The following is a 16,346-nucleotide window of genomic DNA, read 5'->3' on the forward strand; positions in this document are numbered from 1 at the left end:
ACATTAAATCGTTTTTACCATTCATATTTGTAACATCTTAAAATTTCATAATATTAAATAAAAATGAGTTATAGTGTTAAGCGTGTGTTAATATTTAATTTAGATTAAATAAAGTGTATGGACTTGGATAATTAGAGATGGAATAAAGGGTGGGATGGGCGTTAGGTCCATAGGCCTTGGAGAGTATAAATACCCCCTTAAACCCCTCTAAAACCCTAAATCCTTATTCCATCTTTCCATAATTGTCTACACACTTAAAACACACACACAAACATTGCCATTCACGGCCGCAAGAAGAGTAAGAGAGAAACGAGATCAAACGAACGTTGACTCTTGATAGATCTTTGATATGCAAGATAGAAACAAGATAAAAGTTCATAACCAAGCAAAACCGTAGCTTTAAAATGAATAAAGGTACGTTCTTGATCTTTAAAGTTTATGTCTTCATGAACGGTTAGATATGAAACTTAAACGTAGAATAGATCGGGTATAAACGGACCTTAAAGTAGCAACCTTGATGATGAAATGAATTCAACAAAACTACGGCTATAAACGACTCGTTTAAAGAAAACCCTAGATCTACTTTGAACGTTTTTAAGCTCAAAGGTCTAAACTTTATGATTCCCCGGGTCAAGTCTTAGCTGAGAGTGGCCGTGGGAACGTTTACGGGGTTGGATAATATCGTAATAAAGGTTTACGTGTTGAAACATATAATGATAATGGACTTGATGAACCACCCCGTAGCCACTGTTCACTTATAAGGACTTGCAGCTCATCGATTACATGTAAACTCACATACAGTGGTAATAATCGATTACAAGCTGACTCGATTACTTTATAATCGCTTACAAGGAGGCTCGATTACACTGAACTCGCATACATTGAGTTCGCTCACATTAGAACTCGCTTACATTGATGATCGATCACAATAACATTCGATTACATTTATGTAATCGATTACAAAGAGTAACTCGATTACAATTATTGTAATCGATTACAATAACCTTGTCGCTCACTATGATTGTATACGGACCCTTATGAATTCAGTTACATTGTCACCCGATCACAATGCTTAAGGGTTCGATTACAATGCCTAATCGGCTACAAAATGGTTCGCTCACATTGCTTAACTCGATTACATTCTGATTCGGTTACAAACTGGGTATTTGAATACAATGGAGTAATCGATTACAATATGCTCGTTCGATTACAAGCTTAACCCGATTACAAACATTAGCTATAATAATGAAACCCGAATACAAACATATGGATCGCATACATCCTTGAACTCGGTCACTTGAACATACCCGATCACATGCATAGAACTCGCATACTTTGCATACATTAGAGTACATAAAGGCTCAATTTCCTTGAGGGACTTGAATACATCCCTTAGGGTCGGATACATGCATGCACACTTGAATACACCAAGGTATTCAAGTGTGAAGTATGTTAGTATGTATGGATTGAACACAAACTGAACTCTAAGTATGATATAATCTAGTACAAAGAAAAGAAAGATAAAAATATTAAAGTAACTGAAAACCTTAACAACATTAGGGTTGAGAATAAAATATTCTAAGTAAATGTAATCTAAGATAAGGCCATTAGATTAGGCCAGACTTAGCCATTCTTTGGCTAAAACATAAATAGAACAAGTATTGATACGTGTAACTCCTATAACAGTTAGCAGAGCTCAATTAAAGAAGGGAATAACAATTAACGGAGAAAGAAACAGGATCCATGTGAGTTTTTAGCCCCATTTCCTTGTTATGTTTTCGGGGCTGTGTGCATAATCAACGTGAATGTTAATACGCTTACCTTAAATGGTAAGTGTATGCCTTAATGATGAATGTGATATTTATGTTTATATTATGAATTAATACTTGACAGTACGTGAACGACTTTCGGGTATTGCACGTATTGTTCAGGAATGTATTATGTAGTAAGTATGAAATGAGTATATGAGATGAAGTATGCTTGAATAATGCAAGTATGATACATATGTTTATATGTATGAATGTTATAAGGATAATACGAGGAAAGATAATGTATGGTTGTATGGTAACGAAAGGGAACCGAGCCCTAATAATACTCGAGGCAAGAGGGAACCGAACCCTAATAATATTCGAGGCAAGAGGGAACCAGGCCTAATAATACTCGAGGTAAGAGGGAGCCGAACCCTAATAATATTCGAGGCAAGAGGGAACCGAACCCTAATAATATTCAAGGCATAAGGGAACCGGGACCTAATAATACTCGAGGAAAGTATAGCGTAATGCTCTTTAAAACATAAGGTATGAAGGTAAGTAAGTGTATGATAAAAGTATGAAAGTATGAAGGAAAGTATGTAAATATGAATGTGTTGTACGTTGTATGATTAACTAGAACTCACTCAGCCCTGACTTTTGGTATGCACGCAGGTGAGTAGGATGATGCAGCTCGCTTGAGGGGAACACATGGCATGGAATTGAAGATACTGGCGTCTCAAGGAAATTTTATGTTATTTTAAAAGACAATGTTTTATATTTAATCGACTTGAATGATTGTTAAGACAAGATTTAATGGTTATGTAACGTATTTTGTTTGAAGTTTATATTCCGCGTAAAGTTTTAATTAACTTTGATATTTAGAACTGTGTTTATGAGTAAATCCAACGTCCAAAGTGAGGCACAGGTAACGTGGCCTTACAATATTAAATCGTTTTAATTTTTAAATAACATTTACATAGTCAATATAACTTTCTAGAAATATATCAACATGATTTAAGTACTTTCAAATTTAAGATTTGCACTCACAAATTATGTCCATATAAAAATTAACATACATTTATTTGTTACTATTGTAACGTTTTTAATTAAATATTCTCTTACAATCCATTATTGTGTTATTAAGAGTTACTAATAATGTTGAAAATAGTAACCGTAAATTTTTTAATGGTCTTTAAGTGAATCATAATTTATGCATGTTTATACATATATTTGTGTATTTATCAATAATAATAAATTGGAATTTAATTATTTTTTGACCGAAATCAAATAATTAATTTGTATTAATTGTGTTAAGTTTTCTTCAAACAAAAGAAAAAACAGTGAACACATTTTGGATTTTAATAAATGCATATATATATATATTATGTTGACATTTTGAAGTCAAAATATGACATTTTAAAATTAAAAATTAGACCTTTTAATTCAAACATGGTTCGTTAATTTTTTTCAAGATGGTAGGTTACTAACTATATATTTTTCAAGATGGTAATATTTAATTCAAACATGGTTTGTAATAAATGTTTTAAATTGATGTGCAAATAAACACGGGTATTATCTTAAAGTAATAAATATTTCAGTTATTGATGTGTAATAAATATCTTAGATAGAGTTTATCTTTTGAATCAACATTGAGATAAAAGTTTTGTTGAATCAACATTGTAGAATTGTTTTATTGATTTGAAGACTAATTTCTTTGTTTGCTTATTATTTTACTAATGATATTAGTTATAAAATATTAGTTATAAAACATTGTATAATTGTTTTATTGATTCGGAATCCAATGATCTGTTTCTTTTAAGAGATTTGGATCACTTGAAGCTTGTTAATGTTATAAAAGAAAGGGCACATTTGGATTTGGAAAATGAAGTTAGTGAGAAGGTAAAATGGCTATTTTAGTGTGAGAACTATGAGTTAAATTTTGATGATCGTCCAAACTCTTTGGAATCTAAAGATAAAATTTAAGGTAACACCAATAACTTAGTTATATAGTTGATTACTCTAAATTTTTTACTTTCATTGTTTACTTTATGTCTATTTAAGTTTTTAGTTTAGTTCATAACTAGAAACTTCCAAAAACATACAATAAACTTCTATAATTGTTTATTTTGTTTGTCAAGTTCTGAAGGTAAGTTGCTTTTTTTGTGAAATTTGAAGAAGTTGATGGTTGGTAAATTTGGCTCCGACATTATTAGATCATCTTTTGATATCTCCTTTTTATGTGTATATTTAGTTTGTCTTAGTTTAAGCTTGTATTAAAACAATATGAATGATCAATAGTTTGGTTACTAAGTTATGTTTATTATGTGTGTTTGTTTAATATGACAATGAACAAATATTATGATTTTGATGACCAATTTGTTTTTTTTAAAACCATATGAATTTTTAAGATTGTGGTTATAAAGTTATGTTAAATTTTATGATTTTCTAAATGTTTTCTTGTGAAATTTTATGATTGTCTATATTTATATAGTAATTATTACATTCACACATTTTATTTTTAGTTTTACATAATCTTCTATATATTAATGTTAACATAAACTCATTATGAAATACGTTAACATTTTATTTTAATACTTAATTAATCAGGTTGCATGGTTTGTTTTGTTTTCAGGTTTCATAGCAAAATGCTTTTGTTTTTGGACGGAAATTTTTTAAGTTCATACTGGGATAATATGATTTAAATATTTTCATAACTTTGCTAAAATAAACAAGTTACTATAACTTGACAATGTTACTCTCTAATATTTTGTTTAGGCTATCTGAATGTTAATATAAGGTTGTCTATTTATAAATTTATGGTTATCTATATTGATTTTGTTATTTATCTATTTTCAACCCGTTGTAACACGGGTAGTGCTACTACTATACTAGAGCTCTCCCTCGTGAAAACTTTGTGCTAAAAAGTTTGAATTAAGGGTAGGTGTGAAAGATAATATAAACAAAACGGTCGGCGTATACATGTGGGTAATTAATTATGGTGGATCAGTAGCAACCAAGTCAAAGATCGGAAGTTTTAGCATGGCATGTTTCCTTGATAATTGCCAGCCAATAACTAAGTTTCCTGTTTTAGTTTATCTTTATTTTAGTATGAGTTAGGCAGAAAATGAACCCATGGAAAAACTGTTCTGTTCTTGAAATTCAAAGTCTTGACTTTTCGGCCGCCTTGAATTCAACCGTGGATGGAGTAGTTTCAGTCAGGTTCCAGGCAAGTGTTCAAGAGTCACGATTTTGGTTAAGTTTTATTTAAAACGATAACAATTAAATCTTTCACACCTATATCTGTCTTGTTCCATCTATTATCGATCACATGAATGAGATTGTGCAAAACCATCTTGTTAGGCAAAGGGATTTGGTGCATCAAACCAAGTTGTTGAAAATAAGTTATAGGGCGTTGTTTAGGATTCATGATTCATGATGAGCAAGCAGAAAGTATATGCAATTTCGTAAATATACATTTAGCTTGAAAATTACCAAAAAGTACATACATGTGAGTTATATGGCAGGTGGTATTACTCTTGAAAGAGCAATCACTATGATATTGGAGGCCTTGCACACATTTAACGACCATTCCGTCTTCACCGGCGCTAAACCTAACTTTCCCCCTATATTGTTCAGTGCATCCACTGCACATGCACAAGTAACATTAACCCCAACCGGAAAACAAGTAATCAATGAAAGAACTTACATTCTTGTGTATCAAACTTTGCTGATTGTGTGACTGCGCCGTACAAAGCCGCCAAGGAAAATGTGAAGAATACCAGCTTCTCCATGGTGTTACACGAGTGGAAGTAAGTGCCGGTAGGAAGGAAATGAGATTGTTATATGAATTTAAAGGGTTCTGTTGAACTTAACCAAGTGAATCACAAATCAAGAACACGATGACTTGCATAAAACCTTTATACGACCTTTCTTGATTATTTTAAGAAAACCGAATTACAGGAAAATCATGAAAACTAATGGGCTATTTATATCCCTTATATATGACTTCCTAATCAAACTCAACCTACGTCTTTTACTCCAACACAAACTGAAAAATAATTTAAATAAACCAAAAGATAAACTTAAATTTAGTATAAAATAACCGATAATATTAATAATTAATTTAATTATTATCTTGATCTCCTCCAAGCCACCCCATGAGACCAAAACCGAACCACCCTATATTATAGAGTGTTGTTTACGTTTCACAGGTTCCACACATCACATGTGGTTATTTAATTTTTTTTAGAACGGTACATGTGGGTTATTTAATAGGAAGCCACACAAGTCATTATATTTTCTAACCAAACCCGGATAGCAAACCTCGCCTCATTCCCAAACTATATTGTCTCCTACTCTAAGGGGGTGTTTGAGGTTCTTTATATTTGCCTCCTTCTAACTTATAACTTATTAAAAAGTTAAGAAAAGGTGTATGGGTTTGTTTAATATGTGAGAGAGAAAGTTTCATAAATCACAAGGTTGTAACTTATGACTTTTCTATAAGTCATAAGGAGAGGTAAAAATAAGGAATCCCAAACACCCTCTAACAAAACCCTAAATTCATTCTATGTTTATTCTCATATTCACCATAAGTCCAGTAATCCAATCTTTAATCATCAATTCTTCATCTTCGATTTGAACAACTAAAAAGTTGTTCTGTTCTCCTAAACAAATCAAGCCATTTAAGAAGGATCCGTGAGGCTATCGATGCCCTAAACTACTGTGATTGTTCTAGCTGGTGGCAGATCTTCAACATTTAGTATCACTACAAGAAATTGGGGTCTTTACCCACACATGGTATGAGTGGGTAAAAGCCTAATATGTGTTGGAAGCTGTCTTTACTTACACATAAATTAAGTGTCAACTGTTGAAATAAATATTTACCCACACATCAGTTATGTGTAGGTATATAGCACGTTATACCTACACATACATATTTATCTATAACTAATAAATAGGTGTAGTTAGAAGTATAATGATTTGCTTGGATGGCAGATGATGTGGTAGTTGACATGGTAGACGACGCGTGTCATAAATATGTGTTGGTAATAGTAATATCATGAGTAGGTATTTATTTTAGTATCCATAGAACAAAATATATATGTGTTGTTAAAGATGTATTTATGTGTAGACATTAACCACGATATATGTAGGTAATAGTCTTCAAATCCATTTAAGCAAATAAAAAAGAAATACATAAACTATGTGACCAAATAGACATTCTTAATTAAAGATATATGTTGAAACGTTATCGTTCAAACCACATAAAGAAATTAAGTACTAATTACAATACTTAAACTAACAAAGCTAAACCATACATAAGTCACTAACAAATTTATAGAATCTAAAACCCACTTCACTCGTTGATGTTTATAGCACACTCTCATCTATCACCTTGGGATTGTACGCACATGCTTGGCGTAGGCATCATATTAGTCTTAGTCGGTGCTTGCTCCATGATTGCACATGTACATTTCAAGGTTTCAAGTTCATCCACTAATTTGTCGTAAGACACTTATAATTTTTGTATAGCACCCATAATGTTACAAGCAATAACGTGATCATGTCCCCACCCACGCAAACAAACAGAGGTTCAGCCAATAATTTTAATAATCGGCTTGTCGCTCATTGATTCCATAATAGCTGGTTTCTCAGCTTCATCATATCTTCCTTTTAGAGAAAAAAAAAGAAAAAGAAGACAAGTACAATAATATAATTATTTACTTATTAACAAAATCTTAAGCGATACGAATGCGCAAGTAAACTTACATGTATTGCAGCCGCATACGTGGATATTCGACCTTTTTCTGTATCCCAATGTGTAAGTCACTGATTCTTAGTTTGACACAATAATGTATCCAAATCCAGACCACACTCAATGTGATAGCGCATTGTACTCTTCAAACCATTTCTACTATCTAGTTTTCACTTCCGCTAGCCATAACCTTCTTTAAGAACATATAACATAAATAAACAAAAATATGAAACCAAATTCAATAACGAGTAATAATATAACGGTTAGTATATTGTTATGACTTTACCCTGTTTTGTCTCATGCCACATATCACAAAGATATTCCCAATCATTGAACTTGAACTCATGTAAAAGCTTTTGGCTGATATGTCCCATATTCTGACCAAAAAGAAAATGTTAAAACTTAACCAGAATGATGATTCTTGATGTGCATCATACCTTACAACAATATCAAATCCCTGTAATACCAGCCAACAACGATTAAGGCTAAATCTGATAGTACTAACTGCTCTTCTGTGCCCCTTATATGTGTGAATGCGCCCTTTCTTTTTAATATAACAGAGCTTTTGATTAGTCAAAAGCTACAGACACAATATGGCTTGTGTGACCACTTAGACTCTGCTTCACACCACCGAAAATTACCATACTGTTAAGAGTACCATTGCACACGAGCTTTTGTTTATTTAAGGTTTCTCTCCATATTATAAATAGAAATATAAGTGCATATAATTTAATTAGTTATAATAAACGAGAATATTACTAACGGGCATAGAAAAAAAAGTTCGAAACAAGCAAAGCTCAGCTTGTCTCGTTTGCACCCCTAAATGCCCCATATATTTCGTACAAAATGTCCATGTCACGTTAGCTGGCAGCTCGTATGTGTGCAGCTTAAGACAGAAATATAACTGAGATCTTGTATGTTGTAACTAGCTAGTAACATTGTAGTTCAAATGGTAGATTCCTGTACTAAATTACGACGGCCTAAAATTGAGTTGCTCGAAGAAAACTGTATGCCTCAGGTAGTTAATTTATATTCAAATATATGTTAACTTCACATTATATATATTTACTATCATCATCAAAATGAATTTACTTTCAGCCAAAATATATAAGACATTCATTGTAATCAACAAACTTTCAACCTCTGATTATGAAAACTCAAATAATTTCCACAAAGTTGGAATGTGTATTTCACATAACTCCTTAAAATACAAATATTTCTTAGAAACCTATCATCAAAAAGTCATTCCACCGTACCAAAAAAAATCATCATCATCATCGTACTCAGTATATCCCACCAATAGCAAAGCTATGGTAAGGTCTGAGGAGGGTAAGATGTAGACAGCCCTACCTCTACCCCATAGGGATAGAGAGGCTGCTTCCGGTGAGACCCCCGGCTCGACAAGCAGACATACAATTAATCAACAAAGATTTAAAGTTTGTTCTACAAACTATGTAAAGAATATAGCCGAATTGATCTATAGGAGAGAACGAAAGAGAAACGAGCTAAACCTATGGCTAACCGCGTAACAGCCATTTGATTGAGGGTAGTGATGCTGGAGCGGGGGATGTTTCATGCTGTGATTGATAGTAACTAGATGGTTCGATCTAGGGTGATTAGGGTTTTGGAGGTGTAATTTTGGGTAGCAATGAAAGAGGCGCTATAAATTTTATAATTTCCCGCTTACATTTTTCTATTAATTTTACCAAATACTGCAACTCCCACTAAGACCAAAACCATGTGTAGTCATAAAGCCCCACTCCTTCCTGGGCGTTATGCGCCATGCGCCTCCTAGTCAGAGTTATGGTTTTTTTATAAAAACAGGGTGTAGTCATAACTCTCCACCCTCAGGCGTTATGCGCTCTATCACTATTAATTATTTTTGTTTTTTTAAATAATAATTCATTTAAATAATTAAATATAAAATTAAAAACTACATTAAAATTAAAAAAATACATTAAACTCACTAATAAAAACAAAATTAAAATAAAAAAAATACATTAAATTAAAAAAATACAACAATAAATAATAATAAGACTACATGTATTTTTCAAAAATTTTCGCTTGCCGAATTGCTTTTAGAGATTGGACTCTCGGGCCGTCTTCGGATAACTCCTTTGTTAAAACCTCGATGTCGTGGTCCGGTTCATTCCTTTTAAGTACTTCGATGGCGTCCATATTTACCTGAAGACGTTTAGTTCCAAGTTCTTGTATATCTTTGAGTCGAATGTTCATTTCTTTGAAATGACTTTCCATTTCGACATTCGAACCCGTTGCCGACGACGACGCGACCCCTTCCCCTTATCCTTGCTTCTTCTACACCCCGGTCGATGCATCTCGGTAATATCCACATAGGGATTCCCGGCTTCATTATCTCTTAAGTTGAAGTTTCGAGCGTCGGAACGGGGCGTTTCTGGATTAGCCGAAGACAATGTTTTAGACATTTTTTTAGGCTTACCACTTTCGGTGTCGGCCTCCATAACCGGGCCCCATTTTGGGCGAAACCTCAGTTGTTCTTTCCAAATGCTAAAGTAATTAAAGGTCCCAGAGACCTTATGTTGATACTCTTTCAACGTCGAGTCATCCGAGAGTGAACCGTATGGAAAGCCGTGCATTTGGTGTTTATATCTTTCCATTTCGACAGTATGAAATATTTTTCTCGACGCGAGTCCCCGGCAAGTTCGTGGAACAACTCTTTAATTTTGTTCCAAAATATGCCCGATGCTTTAAAGTTCGCTATAAAAAAATTAAAACATTACAAGTTCAATGTTTGTTCTAAGAAATTTAAAAAATATATAAGATCTTCCGATATTACGCACCAAGCACGAGCACATAGTTCACACTCGTTGATAGTCCACGGTTTAGTGTTCTTTTTAGCCCGAGCTTTGCCGGCGGGTTTCCATACGTGTTTTCTCGGACATCCATGTTGGCTCGAACCGCCGCGAGTCTTCGGGACGGGTTGTGGCTCCGGGTTGATTTGTGTCTCCGGCACCGTCTCGTTGTCGGGTTGGGAACCCGAACCGGCCATCATGTTTGTGGTTGGGTTTTGGAAACCGGACACCGTATTTGGGATAGGGGCTCCAGAACTTAGATATTGCATGTACGCGGCCATTTGCGCTTCGAACGGATATGCGGTTCGAGGGACGGGGACTACTGGCATCGAGATGGTAGATGAGTTCGGTTGTGGATTATTTGGGCCGGGATTGATTGCGTTGCCTTGTCGGGCATATTGACCGAAACCGAGAACATTTTGGTTGTTAAACGAAAACATTTTGGTAGTGGTATTTTAAAATTCTTTATGTTTTTAACTAATCTCTCTCTATATATATACAGTATATCTTTTACTTTTTTCAATATATAATAAATTTAGAAAGCATAATATTCAGCAAAATAAGGTTTAACATATTTTCGTTGACTCCTGTATCAAAATTTCGAGAAAATTTCAGAAAAAATCTGAAAAAATTCAAAAAAAACCTGCAAAAATTAAAAAAAAATCTGAAAAAATAAAAAAGAAAATTATGCACTAATTCATGAACAAACATCAATTTTCCATTACTACCAACCACAAATGAATCAATACAGTTTTCCTTTTAGCAACAAAACACAAAAAATACCAAATAAAGTCAATCCATTAATGGTATATCAAATACATATCAAAATTAACAATCAAAATGATTCGACCCGCTTAGGCATCCATTCTTCTAGGCTTCAAAGGACATGCTGCTCGATTATGACCAGACAGTTTACAAATTCCACAAGTGTTAGGCTTTTTCCCTTCCTTAATGTCCATTCCATTTCGTAGTCTTGTTGAGCGAGGACGACCCCTTTTATCCCGTTTTAACTCTGAATTTGGAAGTAATCGTCTAATATATGATGAGTTAGGCCAATAAGCTTCATGAGGAGGACGACCCCTTTCATCCTGAATGATATTGTAACAACATGAGATATAATAAACAACATGATAAATATATAAATTGAAGATCTGAAACATATATTATTGAAGAATCTGATATGTGATATTCATATGGCACATATTATAAGTAAATATATGAGTATGTACTCAACTCAGACAAATCTGACATGCGATATTCATATTCACATATTATAAGTATATATATGATTATGTACTCAACTCAAAGACAAATTGCATACTACAACATCTGAAACATATATTATTATAAACATATATTAGAATGATCAACACGTAAATCAACATTACTTTAGAAATTGTTTTTTATTTGTTCGAAATCAGAGTGCCAAACAACACAAGTAAAATCAAAAGTAACAGCAGAAACATGTAATCAAAATTAAAGAAAAAACTAGCATAAACGAACCTGACTATAATCGAAGTAACTGTCGAGTGAATCGAACGTCCTCTACACCGAAACCGGGGTCTTAACGAATCTGATAGTGCGATCGAACCAAAACTCGAATCAAAATCAATGGGTCGTGGAAAGATCTGGTTGCAGGTTGCGTACTTGCTATTGATTATGGGAGAGTAAAAGTCGGAGGTATGGTTGAGGGAATGAGGAAAATCTGAAGCGTCTATTTTTTTTTTCTTTTTTTTTTAATAATGAAACTAATTAAAACTACCCATATTAGTAAATATGTTTAAAAGTACACTAATATGGTAAATATGTTTTGTATCTACACTCAAATGGTAAAAAATTCTTGTTTGTGGTCTTAAACTATTTCTTTTTATTAAAATGTTTTTACTCTTATATTTTTTATTAATCTATTTCTTTGCTCATTGCTGTACGTATCCATTTAACGGTCGTTTATAATCATATATTACAATGTTGTTTATAATTGATGTAAAAATTTATATATTAATAGAAAATATGTAGGTTTTATAAGTATTTAACCTTTTTATTATTACGTATATTTTCTTCTATATTTACAGTAGGCATGTAAAAATTAAAGGTTGAATATTATGACTTTTACACATTTATTACACGTAAATCACACTATTAAAGTTTATTATTATCGACATTAGTTGAATAAAAAAGTGGCTTAATAACAATAAAACACAAAGATTGGGTCAGCCTTGATACGTGGCTTAAGATTCAAGTGGACATGTTATTTTTTCCGAGTACTATCTTAATGGTCAATACACAATAAGTAAAATAAAATCTTCAGATTAAACAGGTCATGATGTTTTTAAATCTTTTTTTGTTATGTAGCGGGGGATTGTTAGATAGGTCAATTAGGACGGTTGGATGATCAAGAGGATGATTCTAAGGGCAGAGTACCCGACTGGTCAAAAGCGAGTGTTTAAGAAATGAAAGACAAGTTCACAGCCATCAGGTTTGGTCCTCGCCAGGTAAACTTCTCATTTTGCTCTCTACAAGAGACCTAGGGGTGTTTGGAGTCCGAACCGAAACAAGCTGGTCAGTTTGAGCACACAGTTCTATTCATGGTGTAGTTTTTCGAGGTTTGGCAGTTTAATACTTCGGTCTAATTTGAAACTTGGAAATTGGCTGTGTAATCTGAACCGACCTTTAACCTTTATCATTTGTATATTTTGACTTCCTATTTTAACCAGCCGTGTAAACATGGAAACAACCATGTATGTGCATCATAATCATGAACCATCCTTGTCTTTTAATTATTTTAGTATTAACCAACGATCAAATTTAAAAACTAAAGAAAAAACGGTTTAAACCACCAAACCGAACTGTTAAACTGCCAAACCGGTGAAAACACCCGCTCAGGTCGACCACCCCGAGTGGCTGGTTTGTTGTTTCCCAGAACTGTAATGAGTGGTTTGACTTGATGTTGACTTTTCATGATTGTTTGACTATACTCAACTATCCTAAATTATATTGGTTGAGGTTAACTTTTCGTTTTTGTTTCGCTTAAGTTTTATAAATTTTTTATGTATAAAATTTGATTAAAATTTTATATTATCATGATATTAATCTATTGTTTTGTTAATAGATTTAAAATCATTTAAATACACTCCGGATCAATTCCATCCTGCTCATCTTTGAAAAAAATTTCAAGCTTACCCATTTGCAGCTGGCGGTATTGGCTGCATTATTGGGTCGTGGTCAATTGGCAACCCAAGTGAAATTAGCCACGAATCTAGACGTTACTAAAAGGGTCGAAAATACCAACGAAGCAATGAAACGGTATCCCAACCCAACTACAAGGTTAGCACCTGTCTACAAATCCAGGCAACATAGTTTACTTAACCGGGTCAAACTTTGACTTTTAAATCTTACAAAGCTAAGTTGTTCGGGTCAACCCATCAACTTCGTGGCATACTCGTATGCGGTCCCTAATATTGACTTCTCAAAACTCAGGCTGTGAGAAAAAAAGATAATTTAATAAACAAAACAAGCCGAGTAGAGAATACAATCAAGTCGGAATTCTCAGTTGTTGTGTTGGCTGGCAAAGTTATTCAGTTGCAGCGTAAATTCGACGAGTATGGTTTGTTTTATGAATAGTTAAAGAGTGAATTTTGTAATATTATGATGATGATCATCATCATCATGATGTTGAAGCTTCTTATACACTGTCAGTAACTCTCATGGGTTATGAGTTGTACAAAAATATTAACGTTAAATTATCATAAGTGAGTCTCATGTTAAACAGATCCGCAGATACATATGAATTTAGAGGTAGGTAAATATACAGTTAACCGAACTGACTCGAATCTCGAACCAAAACCGAACCGGTTTATAACAGATTATGTAGAAAACAGTTTGTAATTTTCTTCACCAAAACCGGTTAACCCGAACCAAAACTTATCAAAATCTGAACCGAAAGCGATAATATAGCCCCTGGAGGACAATCTTTGGTCCGCCACGTGCAACCATGCATAATATATAATGTTGATAAAATTGATTTATGATTTACATAATCTAATCTAAATTGTAATTAACAAATATATTAATTACAATTGATGTAGTTCCGACCCTTCAGTACGACTATTAATTCAATTAATGTGTTTCCAGTGATTGAGATTGATTGCACTATTTTTAATTCATGGCATCACCTTTTAACTCTTTTAACAATTAATTAATTGCATTAATTAAATGGGTTTCCATCAAAGGATCACATTTGTAGGGGTATGGTACTAAACCCGGTTTTACGACCCTAAATTTATTATGTTTGGCTTATTTTATTATATGGACTAATACAATGTTATTGGGCTGAGGGGGTTTTATGGAGGTAACCCTAACTGGGCTAGGCCCATTAGGGTACCATGATGGTGGCCATGAGGCTCCCTATATAAGGAGGTCTCCACCTCCTTATTAGGGGTTGGTCATTCTCAATAAGAGCCACCACCATATTTTTGTGTCTGTGAACAAGAGATCCTGGAGATTTCTTAGCGGTCACCTCCACACCCCCAAAAAGTCATTGCAGATCCCAACCAGCCGGAGAAGAAGATCAAGACGTGGTTCGTTCATCTTGAAATCCGTGGAAACATCGTCATGGATCAGGTCAGATTCATCTCGTGCTTCGACATTGGCGCCATCCGTGGGCCGGCAATGAACCACGCTTCGCTTCTCGTCTCGGCCCTCCGATCTGTTCATCAATATCTCGGGTCTATGGTTTCTTCTTTCAGATATGTTCTATGGAAATCCAAAAATCCGTAGATCTAAAAAATACTTCCAGATCTGGAAATACACAGGAAGAAATACCACCGAACTTTTGGGGAAAACCTTTAGATCTGTGTTTTTTCTAAGTGAAATATACCAAATCTAGTTATGATTTTTTCAGATCTGGGTTCGTTTGAGCAACAGTCACACTTCATATTCATAGATCTATAAATCCTATTAGATCTGTTGGTTTTACATAAAACCTACCTGATGTGGATATTCAAAATCTCTAGATCGTGCGCGCCACCGGGGATCAAAATCGCTCCCTGTGGATCAACTTCGGATTCCGCATGCGCGCACCCGGCGATCACTCTACGCCACAGCGGGTCGCATGCGCGCTCCCGGCGATCACTCTACGCCACAGCGGGCCGCATGCGCGCTCCCGGCGATCACTACACGCCACAGCGGGCCGCATGCGCGCTCCCGGCGATCACTACACGCCACAGCGGGCCGCATGCGCGCTCCCGGCGATCACTACACGCCACAGCGGGCCGCATGCGCGCTCCCGGCGATCACTACACGCCACAGCGGGCCGCATGCGCGCTCCCGGCGATCACTACACGCCACAGCGGGCCGCATGCGCGCTCCCGGCGATCACTACACGCCACAGCGGGCCGCATGCGCGCTCCCGGCGATCACTCTACGCCACAGCGGGCCGCATGCGCGCTCCCGGCGATCACTCTACGCCACAGCGGGCCGCATGCGCGCTCCCGGCGATCACTCTACGCCACAGCGGGTCGCATGCGCGCTCCCGGCGATGGCATGCGCGCTCCCGGCGATGGCATGCGCGCTCCCGGCGATTACTCTACGCCACAGCTCACGCATATCACATGCTCATGAAGACAGCCAAAACCTATGCTCGTGGCGCATATCACATGCTCACGCTTCAGGCATGCTCACGAATCACGCATGCTCACGCCTCACGCATGCTCACGCATCACGCATGCTCACGCATCACGCATGCTCACGCGTATCACGTATGCTCACGCGTATCACGTATGCTCACGCGTATCACGTATGCTCACGCATACCACATATGCTCACGCATCACGTATGCTCACGCATATCACATGCTCACGCATCTCATATGCTCACGCATCACATATGTTATTGGGCTTCACGTACGCTCATGCATATTAGATGCTCACGCATCATGCACGCTCACGCACCACATCTGCGCGTGAGAATAAAGGAGACATTGCGCAGGCCGCGCGTAAGCGAAATAACAAA

General features: G+C 35.5%; 1 protein-coding gene across 1 annotated transcript in view; it reads right to left on the reverse strand.

The window, feature by feature from the left end:
* LOC143545042 (putative LRR receptor-like serine/threonine-protein kinase At1g53430) overlaps window positions 1–5,542 on the reverse strand; it is a 48,008-nt gene extending 42,466 nt beyond the window's left edge. Inside the window, exons 1-2 of the mRNA XM_077036996.1 lie at window positions 5,458–5,542; window positions 5,286–5,395 (exon numbers count right to left, since the gene is read on the reverse strand). Of these exons, the coding sequence (XP_076893111.1) occupies window positions 5,286–5,395; window positions 5,458–5,542 (195 nt within the window). The remainder of the gene's footprint in view (window positions 1–5,285; window positions 5,396–5,457) is intronic.
* Window positions 5,543–16,346: the final 10,804 nt, after the last annotated feature.

Source organism: Bidens hawaiensis, unplaced genomic scaffold, assembly GCF_021521415.1.
Source record: "Bidens hawaiensis isolate Kalapana, Puna unplaced genomic scaffold, B.hawaiensis_p1.1 tig00013810_1, whole genome shotgun sequence".
Classification (NCBI taxonomy): Eukaryota; Viridiplantae; Streptophyta; class Magnoliopsida; order Asterales; family Asteraceae; genus Bidens; species Bidens hawaiensis.